Source organism: Aulonocara stuartgranti, assembly GCF_965226115.1.
Source record: "Aulonocara stuartgranti genome assembly, chromosome: 12".
NCBI lineage: Eukaryota > Metazoa > Chordata > Actinopteri > Cichliformes > Cichlidae > Aulonocara > Aulonocara stuartgranti.
In genome coordinates this window covers 22,413,763-22,435,000 of record NC_138948.1, presented here as the reverse complement: position 1 = coordinate 22,435,000, position 21,238 = coordinate 22,413,763, and the positions used below count along the sequence as shown (strand labels likewise).

General features: G+C 41.4%; 1 protein-coding gene across 5 annotated transcripts in view; it reads left to right on the top strand.

The window, feature by feature from the left end:
- The window catches only part of rhobtb4 (Rho related BTB domain containing 4), a 39,665-nt gene extending 18,538 nt beyond the window's left edge, over positions 1-21,127 (top strand). For all 5 annotated transcript variants that reach the window (XM_082553477.1, XM_082553480.1, XM_082553481.1 and 2 more), the window contains 10 exons: positions 3,111-3,312; positions 3,505-3,608; positions 7,153-7,338; positions 7,724-8,543; positions 8,724-8,943; positions 9,912-10,030; positions 14,350-14,500; positions 14,789-14,877; positions 15,028-15,133; positions 15,654-21,127. In XM_082553477.1, coding sequence (XP_082409603.1) covers positions 3,121-3,312; positions 3,505-3,608; positions 7,153-7,338; positions 7,724-8,543; positions 8,724-8,943; positions 9,912-10,030; positions 14,350-14,500; positions 14,789-14,877; positions 15,028-15,133; positions 15,654-15,832 — 2,166 coding nt within the window. In that variant the 5' untranslated portion in view covers positions 3,111-3,120 and the 3' untranslated portion in view covers positions 15,833-21,127. The remainder of the gene's footprint in view (positions 1-3,110; positions 3,313-3,504; positions 3,609-7,152; positions 7,339-7,723; positions 8,544-8,723; positions 8,944-9,911; positions 10,031-14,349; positions 14,501-14,788; positions 14,878-15,027; positions 15,134-15,653) is intronic.
- Positions 21,128-21,238: the final 111 nt, after the last annotated feature.

Here is a 21,238-nt window from a genome sequence, read left to right as displayed (position 1 = left end):
AAAAAGGGTGGAGGAAAGTGTGCCGTTGGGAGAAAAAGTGGGAGGAGACAAGGGAGATGGAGAAAGGTTACTAGAAGACAATGAGTGAACTGAAGGATGGAAGAAATGTGAACTGGAGCATTATATTTAGGGAATAAATGCAGAGTGGAAATAAAGTGAGGGACTTTGTCAGCTGGTCCAAAAGTATGCTAGAAAGGGTACGGCTGGAATAAAACAAATAACCCACACAGACAGAAGGATAAATAGAAGGATTTGGAAAAAAGCCAGTGAGTTTGTGTACAGATAAACTAAACAGGAAGATGACAAGATGTGTTTATCTTCTTTCATTTCTCCTTTAAGGGCTGTGTGGCCTTAAAGAAAAGCTATACAAAGACGCACATTATGCATGAGTTTCCTTGTCTCTTTGGGCATGCATGCAGGCTTGCACACATGCACGCGTGCACGCGCTGACTAAATCCATGACATTCCAGAATTAACTAGAAGGGTCATGTTTGTGTGTTGAGTGGGCATTTGAGTCCCTGTCACAGTGTTTCTATCAGTCTGCTGATGCCTACGCAATATCGATATGTCCTTAAAAGTGTCAGAAAAACATGCACACGTAGCGAAAAAATAAAACAGTGACTCATTGTCTCATTGTTTTACATTGCAAACTGTCTTTGTCCTTTTAGACACCTTTGCTAGCTAACATGGAAAAATCGCACTGGCCAGCAGATGAAGTCTAGACATCTGTGTACAGTTCACTATAGTTCACTGGCTAAAAATGAAACCTGAGCTCTACAGCTACACTTTCCGCTCCTCTGAGCTGCACAAGTCTCCTGCTTCCATAGTCTCTGGCTTCTGTTCATCCTCCAGTCATGCAATTAAAAATAATTGTTGGAGTCTAGGAACGCTTAGGAGGTTTAAATATAAACCTGTGAGCAGGTGTGTATCTGCCAAGCGCAGTGATGTATGAGTAGACAGTTGTGTTACACTTGTTAACCAACACATGACCGAACTTGCTTGGGGCCTCGGTGAAGATCCTCAGATGGAGGATGATATCTGGGAGTCAGGTTCTGTTGATCCCCCTGAGAAACTGTCCACGCCACCACCAACGCTGCCTTCTGGTTATATCAGTGCGTGCATGCACATGCACGCACTCTCTCATGCACACACACACACTGACTTAAATAGTCCTGCAGGCCAGTAGTAAAGGATTTAACGCCGTACTCTGATATCTCCCTTGTATTTAACTTTCTTTCCTTTTTTACGGAATCACACATATTCACACATATCAAAGCATCAGCAGGAAAATTTGTGATTTGTTCTTCTGAAAAGCCTTGGTTATTGCCGGTCCCATCCTTTTGATCCCTGTAGCATTAATTTCTGGTTCTAATGCTGGGCTGACAGTGCCTCTCGTTCTCTCTAATACTAATAATCCCCTCCCTGGCTTTTTCTATCTTGCCATTCTTTTCTGGCTATCCACTGTTTCATTGGAAACAGAGAGGATTTAACAGTACTGTACATCACGTCTGGATCCCCCGTTTGTCACCGCCATTTTTGGTACACTCAATTCAAATGTCCTTTGGCACATATCGCTGACAACCACTTGTAATAAGTCAGGATTCACAGTTGGCCCTTTATCCTTGTTTAGTTTTCTAAAAACAGCACTAAGAAGCCTACTGCCATCACCATTAGCCAAAAAGCTGTTAGGTAACTGCCAGGTTGCACTATCTTTTTATTGCTTTCTCTATCTCTCTCCTCTACCTGTTGTACGTGCGTCTGAAGGTGTGACAGCTAAGGTGGCAAGGGAAAAGGATATTTTTAACTCTGAAAGTCATAAATCCACATGGAGGGTTCAGGAAGCTGCTTCTTTGACAGCTCAGGTAAACAAAAGAATCTCTGTTCTGTACTTCCTGGCTGACGTAAACGGGACCCCCCTCTGACAGGAAATTGGAAAACGTCAAGCCTTTTTTGTTGTTGTTGACAAAGAAAATCGATGTCTTAGGTCTCGAGGGAAATAAAGCAACGGTGATATAGATGAAGTGAAGGTGTATGGCTACACTGAGAGCAGTTCATGGCTGAATAGCAGGGCGCACACATGGCTCATGTGTCTGATGAATAGATGCCATTTTTAGCTGCTGGTGTCTGTCACTGCTGGACCGAAGTGTTGCACTGGCATCCACGTCATTGGAACAACAAACCAGAGCCTTTATAAATGTTTCAGATGCTCTATTTACGGGGGCCTTGGTTTGGGTTTTGAATAAGTCGCAACCCCGAATGGACTGATTAGCTGGCTACAGACTGAACTGCGTCTGTGGTGTGGTGTGGCAGTGGTGTCGGTTTTGTAATAGCACAGATTTCTCCAGGAAAGTTTTAAAATGGGTATTAACATGTGTGTTGACATGTCAGAAATGTTTGTAAGCAGTTTATGGAAAGGGGATTTTGGTAAGCTTTTCAGAGTGATGTTTGGTTTTAAAAGAGGAAGTCAGGTGACCTGTGCAGTACTTCCGTTTTGCACCAAGGTTAAGTACAGAGGTGACAGGTGGTCATACATGGCTGCCACGCCAAGAGAAGACGAATGATGATGCATGAAAGACCAAAAATGCTCATTAGAAAGGTCTGGGGGTTTATACTTCCCTTTTTTTTGCACAGCCAACTTAGATTTCATCATCTCGTATTATGTTTTCTCTAAAATGAAAATGCTCTGAGTGATTCAAAAGAGGAGCAGAAAGGGGGAGAAAAGAATAGTAAACTCCAGGGAAGTCTCGTTCTTCTTCCTCTGTCCATCCACCTCCTCCCCCTTCTCTATGTTTCTCTCTCTGTGCTGTTACAGAAATAGCTCTGTGGTCCTTCTTTTGCTCAGCCTGTGAACCATGTGTTCTGTTGAGGGGTTTGGCAGAAGCCTGAATACACTGGGCAGCACAGCTATGGGGGCTTAGATCCTTAACAAAGCTCCCCTAAGCTGGGCTGGGCGACAGCTAGCGGCTACTGTGCCTGATGTTGTTGTCAGTGTCAAAATGCAGTGTCATTCTTCCTGTGGTTCTTTATCAAATGCTGTTTTATTTTTGTTTTTCATGACTGTTGAATTAACCACTTCTCATTTTGATTCTTTCTTCTCTCGTGTTTTCCAGGGCCCTCTCCATGGATATAGACACAGACTATGAGCGGCCCAATGTGGAAACCATTAAATGTGTGGTGGTAGGGGATAATGCAGTAGGCAAGACCAGGCTAATCTGTGCCCGGGCCTGCAATGCCACCCTCACACAGTATCAGCTGCTTGCCACCCACGTGCCAACCGTCTGGGCCATCGACCAGTACCGTGTATGCCAGGAGGTGGGTACATGCACACAGAGTCAAACACAGTTCAGAAAGAGCTGCATAGACAGATTTGGGTACAGTTCTGGGCATTGTACAGAGACCGAAACACAGGCTATAGTAGTTACACATATGTATAAAAAGTAAGTAAAGATTATCAACACTGAAAATGTTGTGCAGGCCACTTAGAAATATTTGTCTGTGTTGCAGGTGTTAGAGAGATCTCGTGATGTAGTGGATGAAGTCAGTGTGTCCCTGAGGTTATGGGACACATTCGGGGATCATCACAAAGACAGACGTTTTGCCTATGGCAGGTGAGCAGATACACTCAGTGAAAAAAAAACACACACGCACACATATACACACAAACACCGTTTGAAGCTATCCGCTTGCCCCAACTTCGTTACTGACCCGGTAACACCATTTGTTGGCTGACCACAAGGTTAACTATCTTAAAGCGTGTTGTTCTAGTTTCCCATTTTAATTGGCGCTGCCAAGGAATTGCTTTGTGTTGGCTGTGTAGTTTGTAAGGCATTAACACAATTTACGTGGGCTAACATATCACCAAATTCATTGTTGGCTTCTTCAGCAGAATGCAACCAATCTATTACACCCACAGAAACATGTCAGTGTAACTTTCCCTCACCCAAAAGTTGCTTTTTGTGTAATCCAGCTGCCATGCTTTTTTAGTTGAACTCTGCTCTCAAGCTGTTACATCCCTCCTCCCTCAGATGTGATTGGATCATCGCTACATCCTCTTATTTCCCGTGCCTCTATCAAAGCTGCTTCATTGGCATGAAATGCAAAAGTACTTATTGCCAAAGCAAAATTCAGCAGATAGAAATTCGATTCACACCGAGCAAAAGTTGGCCAGCGACATCAAACTGAACAATAAAAAAAAGAAAGGATACATTTTAACCATGCTTAAAAAGGCTGCTGTACTCTATATTGCACTCTGCTGTATGTTTTACCAACAATGGGTGGATCCTTAAAAAAGATCCTTAAGAAAAGCAAACAAACCCAGATCCCTCCCTCAGTCATACGTAAGGTAAGTTAAACAGAAGTGCCGAGTCATTGCGGTCATTAGCCTTCGTTTTGTTAAAATAAAGTTTCCATAAGATATTCTTTGGCGAGTTGTCTTATTTTAGAATGTCTCAGGCCAGATTCAGATGGTTTACGCTTTAAAACCTGAACCATTAAATAAGAAAAAGACAGAAAATGTGAATTTGTTTTAGATCTGTTTTGCAATTTAGTGTAATTTAATTTAAAAAAAAACACTGGGATCACACTGATTAGGCTGGTGTATGCACTTTGTGTATCAGGTCACCTTGTCCCTGTGTCAGGTGTGTTTGAGTGAGAGGTGTTTATTGAGGTGTGTTTATTGTCAAGTAGCATGTAGTTCATTTGTTCATTTTGTTCTTGTTTTGCTGCTATGATACAAATTAGGCCAAAGTGTCTGTACATGTGCACATTGATATGCCTCTATTTGTATATGTTTTGGTGTGTGCGTGCGTGTGTGCATGTGTCTGTCTGCATGCCCTGTATGCTTTGTCAGCCTGCAGTCAGCTGATAAAAACACAACGCCAGCTCAGCTGTTTTTCCGTGCCCGGTGTCACTGGCTCCCCTCCCACTCATCCTCGTTCTCTCCCATTCCATTCATCTGAGCCGCGCTTTATTCTCCATCCTGTCCTCAGGCTCCTCTGATTCACCTCACCTCCCCCTCCTCTCTCATTACCTTAACCGAATTTACATCATAAGGCTCTGTTGTGCCCTTGACACTTTGCTACCTCCTAACCCAGCCTTTTGTTGATATCAAAACTCAAAACATCACATTGTCAAATGATACCCAGATTGTCACATGGCTTGTTAGAAGAGGAACACTCAGTTTGGGAAAATAAACACAGAGTGAAAATAGGTCAAGTTAAAAAGTTTTTCATTCAGCAGAGATTCAGAAATTTAAAAAAACAAAAAGTTAGAGATTGAAGCACTTCCAGCATGATTTGCCAGTGTGATACAAATCCACTTTGTTTGTACATTTAGAGGCAGACTGGGGCAGGTCTTCACAAAATGCAGATAGGAGAAAAATATAATCCATATAAAGGATGACCTGTTGGTCCATATATCACGTGTCCAAAAAGAAAACAAATTTTTATGCATTTATATTTGAATGCGTCATAAGCCATTATGTACTGACAATTTTTATATTCTAGATTAGTTACATAATCTACATTATGTTTGTAGTGTTAATAGGATCGCCTGTCAGTCCAGCAACAGCATTAATGAAGACACTACAACTTGTTATGAACAAATTAAAAAGACTTTACAGTTTGCATTTATATGGTGCCACTTGCTTTAGTAAAGTTGACCACGCAGCAAGACCTAGATCTTAAATGGAAAAACATACAAACAAACCACGAGATCCGATGCATGTACACATAACATGACCTCAAATAGCCTAAGCCGTGGCAATGATCCTTGTGCAAAGTGCAAATGGGAGTTCCTGTGTGTGTGTATGAGAGAGAGAGAGAGAGCATGAGCAGTGATGTAATACTTCAGTATTGTATATTACATCCTTGCCAGTGGAAGCTTTGCAGAGATTATGTAGTGAAAGTAAAGAGGACTATGGAACCCGTGTCTGCACTGCCGAAAATGTCACAGTTGATTTAGTGCAGTTCGGTTTCATTTCCTTTAAAGAAGAGGGGACGTCAGGTTAGCTGCCTTTGTGTGTTACTTGTAAATTAAGCTGTTTGTCCCTCTTCTTCAAGGATGCTTCCTGTTAAAAGATTTTCACGTTTTAGTCAAGTAGTCAGAGTATATTTGGATTTCTTACAGTGCTGCCTTTGTGTGCTCATTAAAGTGGGTCATATTTTCTAGAGCAAAGGTATTTTGCCAAAGGAAATAGACAAGTTTAAGTGGCATTTAATGATCCTCTCAGATTCATTAATGGGCTTTTCTCCCACTGTCTGATGAACAATGTGTGCCTGACAAAAACTGGAACATATGTATATTTAATTATCTTCAAGTTATCAGCGATGCTTAATCTAGTGCACAAATTACATAAGTCTTTAGTAGTCTTGTGCTGCTGGGATCAGAAGTCCTGTGTTGTTGCGCTGTTGTGAGGAGCAGATCATTTAGCAATTGAGCATTTTTGCCTCGTCAGCATTGCACAGGCACTAAATGATCCATCCCGCTGGCACGAAGCTCAGTCAAACATTACCTAGTAAGAGAAATGCCTGCACCAACATGTCACAGAAATTTCAACTCTGGAGAACAGCTGTAAGTGCTGCCGTCTGCCTGCTCAAACACATCAGAAAAGGAGAAAATGTAATTCCGTGTGTGTGTGTGTGTGTGTGTGTGTGTGTGTGTGTGTGTGTGTGTGTGTGCATTTTGATCTATTCTTAGCTTTCTCTTTGTGGTCCATGTAGCCTTGAAGGGCTTATGGAGATTTACGTAAGAGAGAGCGGGAGAGAGGGAGAGAGAGAGAGGGGCAGGCCAGACAAATCAGCAGCCCAGAGGCCCAGAATCACAGACACACAGACCCACTCGCGCACACACGTCTTCTGACCCCAGCTTTCTCACTGGCACCGTCCATGCTCCTGCAGTGCCTTGCAGCAGCTCAAAAAAGCTTCATCCACACATGTATGTTTTAAGCATAAACTTGACAAGACGTCCGTTGAATCAGCACCGATCCTTTTCATTTCCTTTTTTTATCTCTGTCTCCTTGATGCCATCAAAGACCACATGTCTTCTGATGACTGGCATCTTCTGCTCATGACATAACAAATCAGCCCTCCTCTCTTTTTGCCTTTTGAGAGATCACTGATATTCTTTTCACCCCTGCTCTCGCCACCCTTTTAGGTCTGATGTAGTGGTGCTTTGCTTCTCTCTGGCTAATCCTAATTCCCTGCGCCACGTCCGCACCATGTGGTTCCCGGAGATCAAGCACTTCTGTCCCCGGACGCCCATCATCCTGGTTGGTTGCCAGCTGGATCTGCGCTACGCCGACCTGGATGCTGTTAACCGGGCGCGCCGACCGCTAGCCAAGTGAGTTGCATTTTACATTAGGCATTAACAGACGGGTTTAGAGGGAACCTTGACCCTGTGGCTTCAGTGAGATGTGCATGTGATGTGCATGCCTGGTTAATCAGCAGCAGGAACTAAATCACCATAAATGAGGCAATTTTAATGCGTTTTTGCTTTGTGTTGTGAAGAAAAGTTAAAACGGTTAAAACGGTCAATTTTCTGCTCTTTTGAAAAAGATTGGCTTGCACTGATGTCATCAGTGACATCATGTTAGCTGTTCTTAAAACTAGCACTGAGATGAATACCGCTTTCTTATAGCATTGTTTTGTGCACCTAATTATATTGCTTGCGGTTCTTTATCTGACTGCTGTCATCATTATGATTGTTATGTCTTTCTCACTCACAGACCCATCAAACCTACAGATATCCTTCCTCCAGAGAGAGGCCACGAGGTGGCAAAAGAACTTGGTATTCCCTACTATGAGACCAGCATCGTTGCCCAGTTCGGTGTCAAAGATGTTTTTGACAATGCAATCCGTGCTGCCCTTATCTCCCGTCGACATCTGCAGTTCTGGAAGTCGCACCTGAAGAAGGTCCAGAGGCCCCTCCTCCAGGCGCCATTCCTGCCTCCTCGGCCACCACGCCCCATAGTGGGCATCCCAGACCCGCCTCTAACAGACGGCGAGGGCCCCGACTCCCTTTTCTGTCAGCCACTGTGTGCTGATGTTCTTTTCCTTCTGCAAGGTGGCACTACTCGAGTTTTTGCACACAAAGTCTATCTGGCTACATCCTGCTCCAAGTTCTATGACCTCTTCACCCTTGATCTCGGTGGATCGTGTACCGGGCCATGGGGGGAGGAACAGGAGAGCAAGGAAAAATCGGAGAGCGGGGAGGAAGACGAGCAGAGCCGGAGAGGAGCCAAGGAGCAAGCTGGACGTACTAAGAGCCTAGATATTGATAAAGATGGGGTTGACGGAGGAGTGAGAGGCCTGAATCAACCCCAGCTGCGCCAGCAGGGCTCTTTGAGGACTTCCCAGAGTGATAATGCACTTCCTTCTCGAGCCCAGTACTCCATGGGAGCACTAGGGACTGGGCGAGCACTTTCAGGATGGGGAAGGGGGTTCTTGAGTGTTTGTTTGGAGCACATAGATGATCCCGTGACTGGACACCCACGACTCATGACTGTGGTAGCCATGGATGCACTTATACAGGAGGAGCCATTCAAGGTGATAAAGTTAAAACACTGTTACTGAGAAAATAATTTTATTGATCGGAATATGTGAGATATTCTGCACCATTATTTTAGTCTAAAGCCTTAGATAATCAAAAGAAGCAAAGAAACAAACAAAGATTTCATCTTTCCAAAGCTCTGTATATTTGACCTCTCTGATTGGTTTTTGTTCTAGGCTGTGCTTCAGTACCTATACACCGGCAGTTTGGATGAGGGTCGAGGAGATCTGATGCAGGTCGCCACCATCGCGGAGCTACTTGAGGTGTTTGACCTGCGAATGATGGTGGCCAATGTTTTGAACAGAGAAAGCTTCATGAACCAGGAGATCACCAAGGCCTTCCACGTCCGCAGAGCCAACCGCATCAAGGAGTGTCTCAATAAGGGGACATTTGCTGGTAAACCACAATGCCATCCGCTCACTGGCTTGATGCTTTCAATAACACTGGTCTTTTTGTACTGTATATGCTTTCCATATATGCATCAGTATGTGTTTTTGTGTCTGTCTGTGTTTGGGTATACGTGTGTCTGTGTGGGGAAGAGAAGTGAATGAGGGTTACGAGAGGTTGTTGAGGAGACCATGTGACGAAGACAGGAAACAGCACTCTCTTTCACTCTCTGAAAATGTACACCCTGTGTTACATTTGGTCATTCTCTTTCCATGTAGTACTTGCTATGCAAAATGCATTCATATGTTTTTCAAAATCACAGTCAAAACATTTTGATGACTGACCGTTGCTTCACATTGTTTTGTGTTGGGTGTTATGTGTATCCTGTATTTGTGTTGTGTTGTCGTCCCTCCCTCCTGAGCTGTTGTGTATGCATGTTGCCACAGTGTTTCCAGCTAATGGTGAACATCTGACATTTCTGACAAAAAAAAAAAAACCCTTGCTCAATTTCATTACTTTCTATACTGTTTGTGTCGTGTTCGTTATTAACATTAGTGGATCTAAGTTTTCAATAATCTAAAAATTGCAGAAATGTTCCCATGACTTATTAAATGTTCAATTAAAAACAGGTGTAGTTTAACATGTGGCACGTTAAGAACCGCAGTGGAGAAGCTAGTGTATTTTCATGTCACTTAAACATTTCCTCTATCAAAGCTCTTGTTTGCACAGGATTTTTCTCTGTGATCCTTGCATCTACTCTCCTTCCCTTACTCTATGTCAAAAGCTGTTCTGTCCCCCCGTCAATTTATCTCTCTGTCTGTCTACCTGTGTCTTTGTGTGTGTCTGTCTGGCCTCCTGTCTGTCTCCGTGTGTCTTTGTGTGTGTCTGGGCGTCTGCCTTGTCCGTCTTTCCCCCTCTGTAGCTTGGGCTTCTGTGGCATACCACGAGATGAACGCTCTTTTCCGCCCCGGTTTTAGATGTGGTGTTCCGACTGGATGATGGTTGTCTCCCAGGCCACAAGCCCCTGCTTATCTCCAGCTGCGACTGGATGGCGGCCATGTTCCGTGGCTCTTTCATGGAAAGTTACATTGAGGAGGTGAGCTCAGACAAAGTGGGAAAAAGTCGAGGATGGAGTTACCTTTAAGTTTTGAGAAGGGATCGAGTGTCCGTGTCCTAAATCCTGCTAAATTCCCAGTAGTAACTCACAACTAGCAAGAAACGTTTTTAAGGCCACTTTGAAATGTTCCAAAACCTTTTAGATGAAATTGATTAGAAATGTTGTAAATGCCAGTTTATGGCTAATAGCCTAACTAATATTAAATAATTTATGTTTATAATAACAGGGTATTTATGTGTGTACCAATATTGTAGCAGATATGATCCAACAACCTTTAAATGGATAAGCTCTCTAGAAAAGAGATGCAAAGAACACTTGAGCTATATTAGATATTTCTTTTTCTTTTATTTTTTAGAAACTTTTGAAAACCAGCTTTATTATGCTATCTTAGCCATGCTATCAGATTGCCCTACAAACCTTTTACTTACTTGTAGATGTGGTTGAAACTCTTTACGGCTCATGAGAATTGACCTACATAATAATTCACACGTCCGCACCTCCGTATACACAAATTTCCTGCACATGAGTACTGCTTGGCTTATCCCAACTCATATACAAGCATTATTATTTGCCATAAAGTGTAATGATTTGCACTGATTATATTAGAGCTGGCTATTTATGTCTATAGCCTGTATACATAAAAACAAATATGCAGTCATACAAAGACACAGATGTGAACTTTTTGAGTCTGACTTCCTGTTTTTTGTGGTTTGACGCGAACCACAGCGTATCGTGTTGTGTCAATAGGTTGAAGGCTCACATTTTGCACTAACTCTTCTCATCTTCTATCAACTCAGTGACAGCCTTTAACTTCCTCTCTGGTTATGTGAGCCCCAGGGAAATTCTCATAAAATTTTTCTGGGTAGTAAAATTTAGTCAGACTTCTTATGCTGCAATCACCCGAGGTTTAGCTTCAGGAGGTTACTGGGTGCAGGATGTGTCTGACATAACCAGAGAGGAAGTTAAAGGCTGTCACTGAGTTGATACTCCTCGGACAGTGTTGCTGAACCAGATCCCACTGGGTATGGTTACTCTCAAGGTCAGCAGGTTTAGGTTACCCAATCCCCTGGAAGTTCTGGAAGTTTTCTGGAACTGAAGCAATTGGTAAAGATAAAGCTGTGGTCAAGAAAAGCATTGCTTTTTTTGTTGTTTGCACATGCAGATGGATGGGATTTCTTTCTGGAACACACCACATGAGTCTGTGTGCAAAAACAACCATTGCAGCTATTGTTTTCACTAGTGAAAACAGGACATCGGGATCAGTGAGGGGACGCAGTGTTTGCTGCTGGTGGTGGGCTGCTGGTGTCTATGGTTACACTAAACAGTTCATGTTAATGGCATGAGGCTGGCAGCACGTAGAGGACAGGTGGTCTGGACACAAAGATTCAAAGCCTGACCGGACAATGATGCTGTCAGCAATTTTGTTTATGAACAGCTGTTTTGTTTTGTTTTATTTTATTTTATTTTATTTGCTTGCTGATTTGCTTTATCTTAAATACATGTTGTTGTTTTTTTACTCCTAATTTGTAAGCTGTTGTTTATCTCACCAGGATGGTGCACTTCTTGCTTTGCTTGCTGACTTTTAAAGTTGCTTCTTTCAAATTTGCTACAAGACCATAAGTTACCATGCTCTAATGTGTCTTACTTCCTGTGAGCTGCGCATATGAAGTGAATGCTAAACCACACTATTAAAAACCCCAAACACTGGTCTTTAAATAGAAGCAGAACTTTAAGAGCATGACACAATACAACTGCTCAACCCTAAAACAGCAGATGATCTAGCTTTAGTCACATCGTCCTGAACATTGAGCACATTTGACATACGTATTAACATGATGTGATATTTTTATAAAAATGAATTTAAAAATCTGAATATGACAAGAAAGAATCTGATTAATCTGGTGATAATACATTATCGTTATCCAAAAACAACTTATATTTCAAACTTAGGTAATGCACAATGCACATTTATTAGCATCTACTAGATACATTTTATACAGGCAATACATTGCTAATAAACAGCCTTATCATGTTACCATCACATTAGTTTGAAGTAAGTATTTTATATATTTGTGAAATATATATAAATTAATAATCCCTAACTCTAAGTGGGAGAGCATCATGTGATTAGAGATGTGTTTCTCTATTTTTATGCCCATGGCACACTTCCCTCTCTGTATTTTTGTGCTCACACATTTCGGTGTTCATGCTGCACTGCGATTGCACAGCTATTCTTGACTTGTGCAGAGCAGCATTAAGTTGAGTCTCACAAAAAAATGTGCTTAAAATCCCCGTCACTTTTTGTGGCATTGGTTTTAGTATAACATTGGTACAATGATTTCATACATTAAGGATTTTCTTTTCTTTGTGAATTCAAAGGTGATCTGGGTGTAATTTTCTCTATTGTGTACTGTTCAAAAGGCACAAGTCAAAAGACACCTCTTGTGGTTTGCTGTGTCTGTGGATAGACCGCTGATTGTGTCATGGTACACCCATGGATTACTTACTAGGTGTGTGTCTGTGGTTTTGTGTTCACCCTGGGAGTGTGTATCCTGGTGGAGTATTACATGTTGAGAAAAGACTAGTCTATCAAGTGTGAGAGCCTCTGCAGCTCTGTCATACTCCTTTTTTTTTAACTGTGAGAAAAAAATTTCTCCCTTTTAACCCTTTTCTGTCACATTTATGGTGATGCTGCATGCTGTTTTTTCCTGACTACCTTTTTGTATATAACAGGAAGAGTAGGGTTGAAATTATGCCTGAATGTGTCATTTGCACTTTTATTTTTAGTCATTGCAGCTTTGCAAGTAATTGCAAATTTCACTAAACTTACAAATGAACAGTTATGATGGCAAGAGTAGAGCCGACAGATCGTACTCATACATTTTCGGAACCTGTGACTTTGTCCATCTATTAATTCTTCCTGATCCAGCTGGGAGGCCACCCATAGCTCTACGTTGTGTCTTTTTTTTATCATAACGACAGGTCACACTAAGCTGACATTCTCCTAATTGGCTATAGGAGTGAAGGGTGGTGAGTGCCTCAGTGGGTACACTGAGGCAGAGTGCTCCTGAAGAGGTCAGGTTATCACTCTCATAATCCTTCCTCCTGTCCTTCCCAGGCTTAGACGGTCATCTAGTTTGTGGATCTGGTTATAGCCTTGCAGTAATTAAGATGTTTTGCTTTTATGTGTTTGTTTACCACCGAAAAGTGGTGGAGGAGGAGCATGGTCAGGTCTAAGTGATGTTATGGCAGCGTCAGTGTCAATATGGCTGAACATTTTACTTAAGAATTAGCTTAAGAAAAAGACTCCATATCCCAACTATAAACATTAGCCTAAAGTATCTTGTTTTTTAGGCTGCTTTTTAAGTGTGAGAATCTGGAGTGCTATTTTTTCTCATTATTAGCTTAACTTGTTGATAACAGTTAGTAGATAAAATGTCATAGATTATTTTATCATTAGAACAGAGTGTGGCTAAATGAGATGAACTACATAGTATATCTCTTTGACGAACGCTGCCACAGTCTGTCTCATCTGTGTCAGTGTCTTAGTCTGCACATTGAGGCTAGGTTTGTGTTTTCCCTGTGCACCACATTGCACGGTTGTATGTATGTGGGGTTTATCTGGATTTAGCCCTATTGCTTACATCACGAGCCAGATAGAGCCCTCATCTGAGCCAAGATCAAAGGGAATGCGAACAGTATGTCCTCTGCCCTTTACCTCCAGATACCTACAGCGCTGCTTTCATTGGTATTACTGAAACCTTACCCTTTACTAAACATTACAATCCACATGTCAGAATTTGCCAACATGTTTTTTTGTCGTAACACAAAAATTGTAAGTTCAGAAGACACATACAAATATGCAGTGTTTTTTGACATAAGGACCACTCATGTGAGGATATATCCCCAACCTTTTTTGCGCCACAGACCGGTTTATGCCCGACAATATTTTCACGGACCGGCCTTTAAGGTGTCGCGGATAAATACAACAAAATAAAACTAGTACCGGTACCGAAAAAAAGAAGATTTATTCATAACACACGTGAAAAGACCCAGGAAAACCGAGTTAACGATAAAAACGATAACAAAATAACGCTGAAAACCGATAAAAACCCTAAAAACTATACATTTCACACCTGAGCCTCAGCTCTCGCGGCCCGGTACCAAACGACTCACGGACCGGTACTGGGGTTGGGGACCGCTGGGATATATCTAATGAAAATGAATGTCTGCAATGCATTTTTTATATCTCATGCCTTGTTTTTGATCTGTTTACCCTTTATATGATAAATTTCCAGGTCTCCATCCCTAACACCAGTACAGCCTGTATGCGAGGGGTGCTGGAGTTCCTGTACTGTGGCCTCCTGACGCCTTGTCCTGGTCTGGAGCCCATGGAACTAATCGTTCTGGCCAACCGTCTCTGTTTGCCACGTCTCGTCGCCCTCACCGGTAGGGATCCTTTCTGTCATATTGAGAGCACAGGAAGGAACGTCCTCTCATTTAAATATCATGTTCTCACTTCATGTGACAGAACATGCGTTTGATAGTGTTTTATCACTTGCACTTTGCTCCTTTTATCAGTGACTCTGTAACATTTTTACGTATAGCCTTCTGTTTGCATCTAGTGCAGATTTAAAGACTAAGAATTTAGGACTGGGAGAAAAGATATCCATGTGCAAGTGCTGCATGCAAATGGGAAATACTGACATGATTGTTTCCATTTTTATGCATTTTCAGAGCAGCACGCTGTGGATGAGCTTCTCCGACTGGCAGTGAAAGGAATTGACATTGATGGGCAGGTGTTGGCTTACCTTGAACTTGCACAGGTCTGTCCTTTAAATAACAAATTATTTATAATTCATTAATGACGCTGAATTACTTTCATTTTTGCTAAAGGGGGAATCCATATTTTTATAGTGATGCTATTTTTTTCAGCTCTGTAACTCCTCATTTCTTCTCTGCTTCTCTTTTTGCAGTTCCACAACGCAAAGCAGCTATCAGCTTGGTGTCTCCATCACATCTGTACTAATTATAACAGCATCTGCCGCAAGTTTCCCAAAGATATGAAGGCCATATCTCCAGGTAAAGAATAAACTGCCTCCCTCAAATCCCTTTTAGACACGTAGCTTTTCTCTCAGTGAAAAAAGTAGGGACCTTATTTTGCTTTGCAGTGCTACAAGAATGTACATTTTCTGGGTTAAACACACTGCTAATGGACTGCAACACAGTGTGACTTGATCATCACAAACATTTGGTTGGAGTGGGAGGGCTGAAATATTTTTTTGTCTGGATAAGCACTGAGGCTGCATACCTACTGTTTTTTTTGACGAAGAAAACATTTTCAGTCAGTTATATCACAATTAAAATAATTTCTTTTTAAAAGGATTTGAATTCCAAACCAAAGTTTTGTGTTATTTCCGTACTGAATAAATGAAACCAATTAAATGAAACAATGTCCATTTATTCAGAAAAGGTGATCTCGACCACTCTTTAATTCCATCAGCGCACATCTTGAAATGACACAGAGAGTTTTCATGTTGCTTTTTTTCTGCAGTGACTTTTTCTTTTCATGCCTTTTTTTTTTTTGCTCTGCTCTCTGCAGAAAACCAGAGGCACTTTGAGAAGCAGCGCTGGCCACCCGTGTGGTTCCTGAAGGAAGAGGATCGCTACCTGCGCTCCCAGAAGGAACGTGAACGTGAAGAAGAGATCTTGCGCAAGCAACACACCAAAAGGGGCTGGTGTTTCTGGAGGCATCCATCCTCCTCTCCACATGTCTCTTAAAGCGCCCCAACCTGGAAAGTTGCACCTCCCCATCCACCTCCACACATATAGAGGAGAATTACCCCGAACCCCTCTATTAGTGGATAAATGACCCTCAGAGCTAATATGCCTGGATGTCAGCATGTTTGGGGGAATGTATGTGCCTCTTTATAAGTGTGGGTGACCACACAAATGCATTTTGCTATCCTGTGTGACACGTGTGGATTCAACTCATGGGTATGTGCATGGAGGTGTGATTGTATGTGTGCGGTATATTGTGATCGAGTGATGCTTCCAAGTTGAGTGCTTCCCAAACGCCCTGTTTGATAATGGCCTGAGGTTGCAGTGCAGCCCCTTTTGTCCCTCCAGAAGAGCTCGGTCCCTCCACCAGCACTCACAGTGTCTAAGCCGCGTGAGTGATTGGACTGGGAGCAAGGGCTCTCTATTTCTCTCAGTCTCCATCCTTCACATTGACCTTAATGACTATTACACATTGACCACTGCGGCTTCTCTTGGGGGAGCTTACCTCTGCCTTCACTTCTATACAGACTGTTAGCATGCACACACAGACCTATGCCCATTTTCCACCCCCTTAAAAAAACCAGCACTGTATTCCCAGGAATTGACACTGACAATGTAATTATTATTCCAACATTGGTTTTTTTTTTATTTTTTTTTTTATGTTTGGCGCCTTCTAGGAAACTTTTATCAGGTGAAATGGCGCATACTACTTCCAGGAAGCTGATGATTGCCGTCACAACCACACGAGATGTGATTGTAAATCTAGAGCCGAGGTTTGCTGGCAAGGGGGAACTCTAAAACAATTAGTACGTTAAAATGCTCCTGTCAAGAGGATTGATCATAGCCTTCGGTGATCCCGAAGTGGTGGTTCTTGGTGTTTATCACCCACCCGTGCACTTCCCAATCCTTTGCTGCGCATACCAAGCCACAAAAAAACAACAAAAACTAAACAAAAAGCTCGAAACCCTCGAATGACCACAGCAATAGGGGGCAAAGAGGGCCAGCCTTACTTGATACCTCCGCCATGGAGGAATGATGGATTCAGTATTAAACAACTGCGCTTGTAACGTCCACGACCACTATGTTACACTGAAGCACCTCAGCCAGCCTGCCTTTATACCCCTACACCACTAGGGGCAGCACTGCTCAGGGCCCTGACACTATCATTCACACTAATGGATTTTAGGCCTGTGTCTTCTGCACTATACTTTCATTTGATGAGATTGCCAGTATAACTTCAATCCTTGCAGTGTTAAAAAAAACAAAACTTCAGCACCTGCAGTGTTATTAGTGCATTTATAACAAAACAACAACTATATATCACCAGATTTATTAATACCAAAGCTGTGATTCTTCTTCTTCTATTTATTTCTGCCTCCTTCCTGCCTTTCTTTCTTTTTTATTTTTATTTTTCAGGAAGAAGGGATGTAAGAGAGAAGTGAAAGTGATTGTAGGAGAAGAAGAAGGCAGAAAAATATTTGAATCCTTTGGATGGGTGGTGTTTCTAATCTGTGGTGTCAGGAGAAAAACCGTCACTTCTGAACATTGCCTTCGTTTCTGTTGCTCAATTTGAAAATGGTGCTGAAGACACAGTAAGACGGTGTTCGGAAGAACACACTCAAGAACCTGTGTATTTTTTTTGTGTTTACCTGCAAAGAGAATGGAGAAATTTAAGGAGGGGTTTTAAATTTTGACATAGGAGCATTTTAACCCTTATTGTTTCTTCTTCCTTTACTAACAGTCTGTAAGAGGTCATAATAGGTCATTGATATTTAGATTGTGTGGTTTGTCTGATTTAACCCACAGCAGTTACAAACCTTTTTTTTTGCTGCTTTCTGATTCAAAAACAACGTGATCTACGTTGCTTCGTTAATCAAGATTGAATTCGGAGGCGTGATCGTTGTTTCAAGAAACTTGTCAGTATATTGCTGCGTATGAGAGCAAATCTGATTTTCCTGTTGAGGGTGCTAATTTTGTCAGGCTTTCGTACTGATTGTGGAGGGAAAAAAAGAAAAAAGATGTGTTGATGAATTTCTATTAGCACGTTGTTCTATTTGTGGGTTTGCGCCCCTCAGCTTTACCCAGGCACTAGATAGATAGATTGTGTGAGACATCTGGTCTGTTCTACCGTGCAAAGTCATTGTCAGCTCCTGAAGTAGAAGTTGAGTAGGACCTCATGAGACTCAAGTGCAAACTGAGCTGTTTCATCTCCAGAAAGAGTGAAAGTGAGCATATTTCAGTCAGGATTACACATATCCTGAATAAATGCATAGATAGTTAAAAATATCCCAATGCATGGCTTTGAGAACTTAGAAAAGAGACCTGAAGAAGAGGAAAGACTGTTTTTGATTAACTTACTTTTAAGTTTCTCATAGAATCTTTTTGTCTTAATGGTGTTAATGGTTAGTATGTCCCCATTAAGCCTATCTTGGTCCAGGTGCCTTATAGATGGACAAAACTGGAAACTAAAGTGGGATTTTAGCAGCTTCTTAGTTTAAAGCTGCAGACTGGTTCTGCAGTCAGCGACATGAAGGACACTGTAGACAATGGCCATGATCATAACTGTAAAATTTTCTGTGGTGATCCTTCATGCATCTTCAGCTATTATTCTTATTGAAGGATTTTTAAGACGATTGCCTGTGCAAAATCCTTTGGCCTTCTGTTTACTTCATGCAGACAAATGGCCTTTTAAACGTTTTTTTAGTATAGTAGAATATGCTGGCCTTAGAGTAAGGTGTTTTCTCTGAATCGGGACTCACGTCATGGTTACGTTTTTTTCCACTGACCAGATGACTGAGTGGTAGCAACAACACCAATTGCATTATAACTTCCAAACCACTGTTTTTGAGAAAGCAAAGCTTTTTATTAATTAGCGCTGGCTGGCCTGTGCGCTGGGAGGGTGCAACCACTTTTGGAGTGAAGTTAATTTCTGGCCTACCCTTGTCATTACAATGACATTTGAGTTGGAATGCACTTTTTCGTGTGTCTATACTATACCTCTTTTTTTCTGCACTTAGCATGGATTGATCCTTGTGTAAGATTGTTTGTAAACCTGAAGATTGTAGCATGACTTTTCCACTCAAGTCTTTCAAATCCTCCACATCTCAGTGACGAGATGGACGACACAACTTCTTCAGCTTCTTTAAGGTCTTGTACGCATTGAACTCCACAGTAGCTCTTTTCCTGGCTATGTGGCTTTATGCACATGCCCTTTTGGCTAAATTAGCTCTGCACAGCTGAAGGTAGCATCCAGCTCTAAATGATACACTACACAGGTTAGCGTGATAAAATAATGCAGAGGATCTGTTCCTGTGGTGCAGTGTTACAGCTCTCCATGTGTGCTGTTACTGTAGTTACTAAACTTAATGAAGCTTGTTTCTGTCATTTTTTTTTCTTTAATCTTGAAAAAAAGAAAGAGAGCAGTTGAAATCAAGGATTTATAATCCAGTGTAAGAATATGATGCTAAACGGCTGAAAGCCAAGAGTAATGTTTGGATTTAGTTTGCATGTAATGACAGAGGAATTGTATAAGGCATGATGCATGTTTCAGCAGTTAGATATATGTTACATATACAGCAGTTTCTTAATTTTTGTTGTTGTCACTCTGTTTGGGGATCACAACGCTGAAGGTTGACAGGGTTGTGGGAAATGTATAAAATAGAAATCATAAAAAACACTAATATTGATAACAGTAATTATATTTGAAAGCTAATTTGGGGTGACAGGGCATCGAGAAAGGGAGCATCAGGCCAGAGGCAGTTGAGAGAGGGAGTGATGGAGAGCCAAAACTGTAAGCTTTGTTCATTTTATTTAGCTCAACATTTGCCCAACACTGACTCCTACAGGCAAAAGTTATGTGTTGTCACACTGGCGGTAGAGTTCCTTTGTATTGTCGTGATCTCTCTATCTATCTTGATCACAGTGTATTTACTGTCACATTTTCCTCTGCTATTTGAGATGGAGCAGTTCTTCCCTCCTTGGAGACCTGAGCTCCCTATTTTAATGTAACACCTGGTGATGGAGAGAACACTTTTTGGGGGGGATTGGGGTTTTGTTGTTGTTGTTGTTGTTGTTGTTGTTGTTGTTGTTGTTTTTGGTGTCTGGTGTCTCTCTCCTCCTGTGCCTTTAGTGAATTTTCACTCTTTTAGCTCTGTTCAGGCTGACGGCACAGCACTTACAGCCTCCCGGGCACAAAGTAAAGTCAGTTAAGCCAAGAAGTAACACACATGTGAACGCAGAAATAAATGTAGGTTGATATGCAGCATCTTAGAGCTTATGTGGAGTGACCTATGTTTCTTTAATGTTATTATTCAGGCAAAAAGTAGTTACAGTCTATTGGAGTCAATTCTTCCAGTGATTACATACAGAGCTTTTCAAGTTCTCTAAGTGACGTCATCAAAAGCTACACAGCGGATGACATAAATAAACCAAGAAACCCAGCAAACCAGCAATTTAGAGTAACGTTTCCTTTTCAGGTGCCTGCACATTTTATTATGTAGCCGACTATTATGTGTCTGATGAGTATGCTGTCCATATATATATACACACCAGTTTTTATTGATCCAAATCAAAATATCATTTAATTTTCCATTTCTCTACTTAATCTTTGTCTTTAAGACAAATTCTGTAGTGCACTCTATTGCTTCCACTATTTCAGTATCCTTTTATTTGGGGAACTGCATCTGTGAATGATTGCTTGGATTGAAGGCAGATGTTAGCTGTGACATCTGTATTATTCTGCATTATGCTTTAATGAAGGTAGGTACTCTCCAAAGTACAATAAAGTGTTGTAAATTTAATACACGTCCCAGCTGGACATAACCTGTCATCTTCTAACTACTCATCACACTGTATCTCTTCATTAGATTCATGTATAAGAAAAGAGAGGTGTTCATATAGAGAGACATGGTGTGAATTAACCCCCTGGTCTATACTGTAACTTGTGGATCATATATACTGTATAGTATTGTTATGCACTTTTGTTTCCATCGACTCAAACGACTTAATAACATGTACTGCGTACGTTATTGTGTTTATTACAATAAAAGGCAAAAGAAAGAGCACACCACACTCACAAACTATTAAGGGCTTTCAAATTTTTTTTACAACAATCAGAATGTTTTGCTGCTTTTGCAAAAAATGTTTTGAAATGAAAATTTTGTAATATTTTTGAACCACTGTGATTTGTATAAAAAATAAATTCAAAAAGAAATGTAGAGAAAAGGTTTTTTTTTCTTTTTTGCCATTTCAGTATTTTAATGTTTGACATGAATTTTATTAAAACTATTAATCTTTTGCTGTTTCCTGGAATGGACGTCATTGTGGGTCTTTCTTTTTTTAGTTTGTTTGTTCTCATGATAAAGCTCCTCAGTGGATTTCCAACATAAAGAGGATTTCTTTTCTATT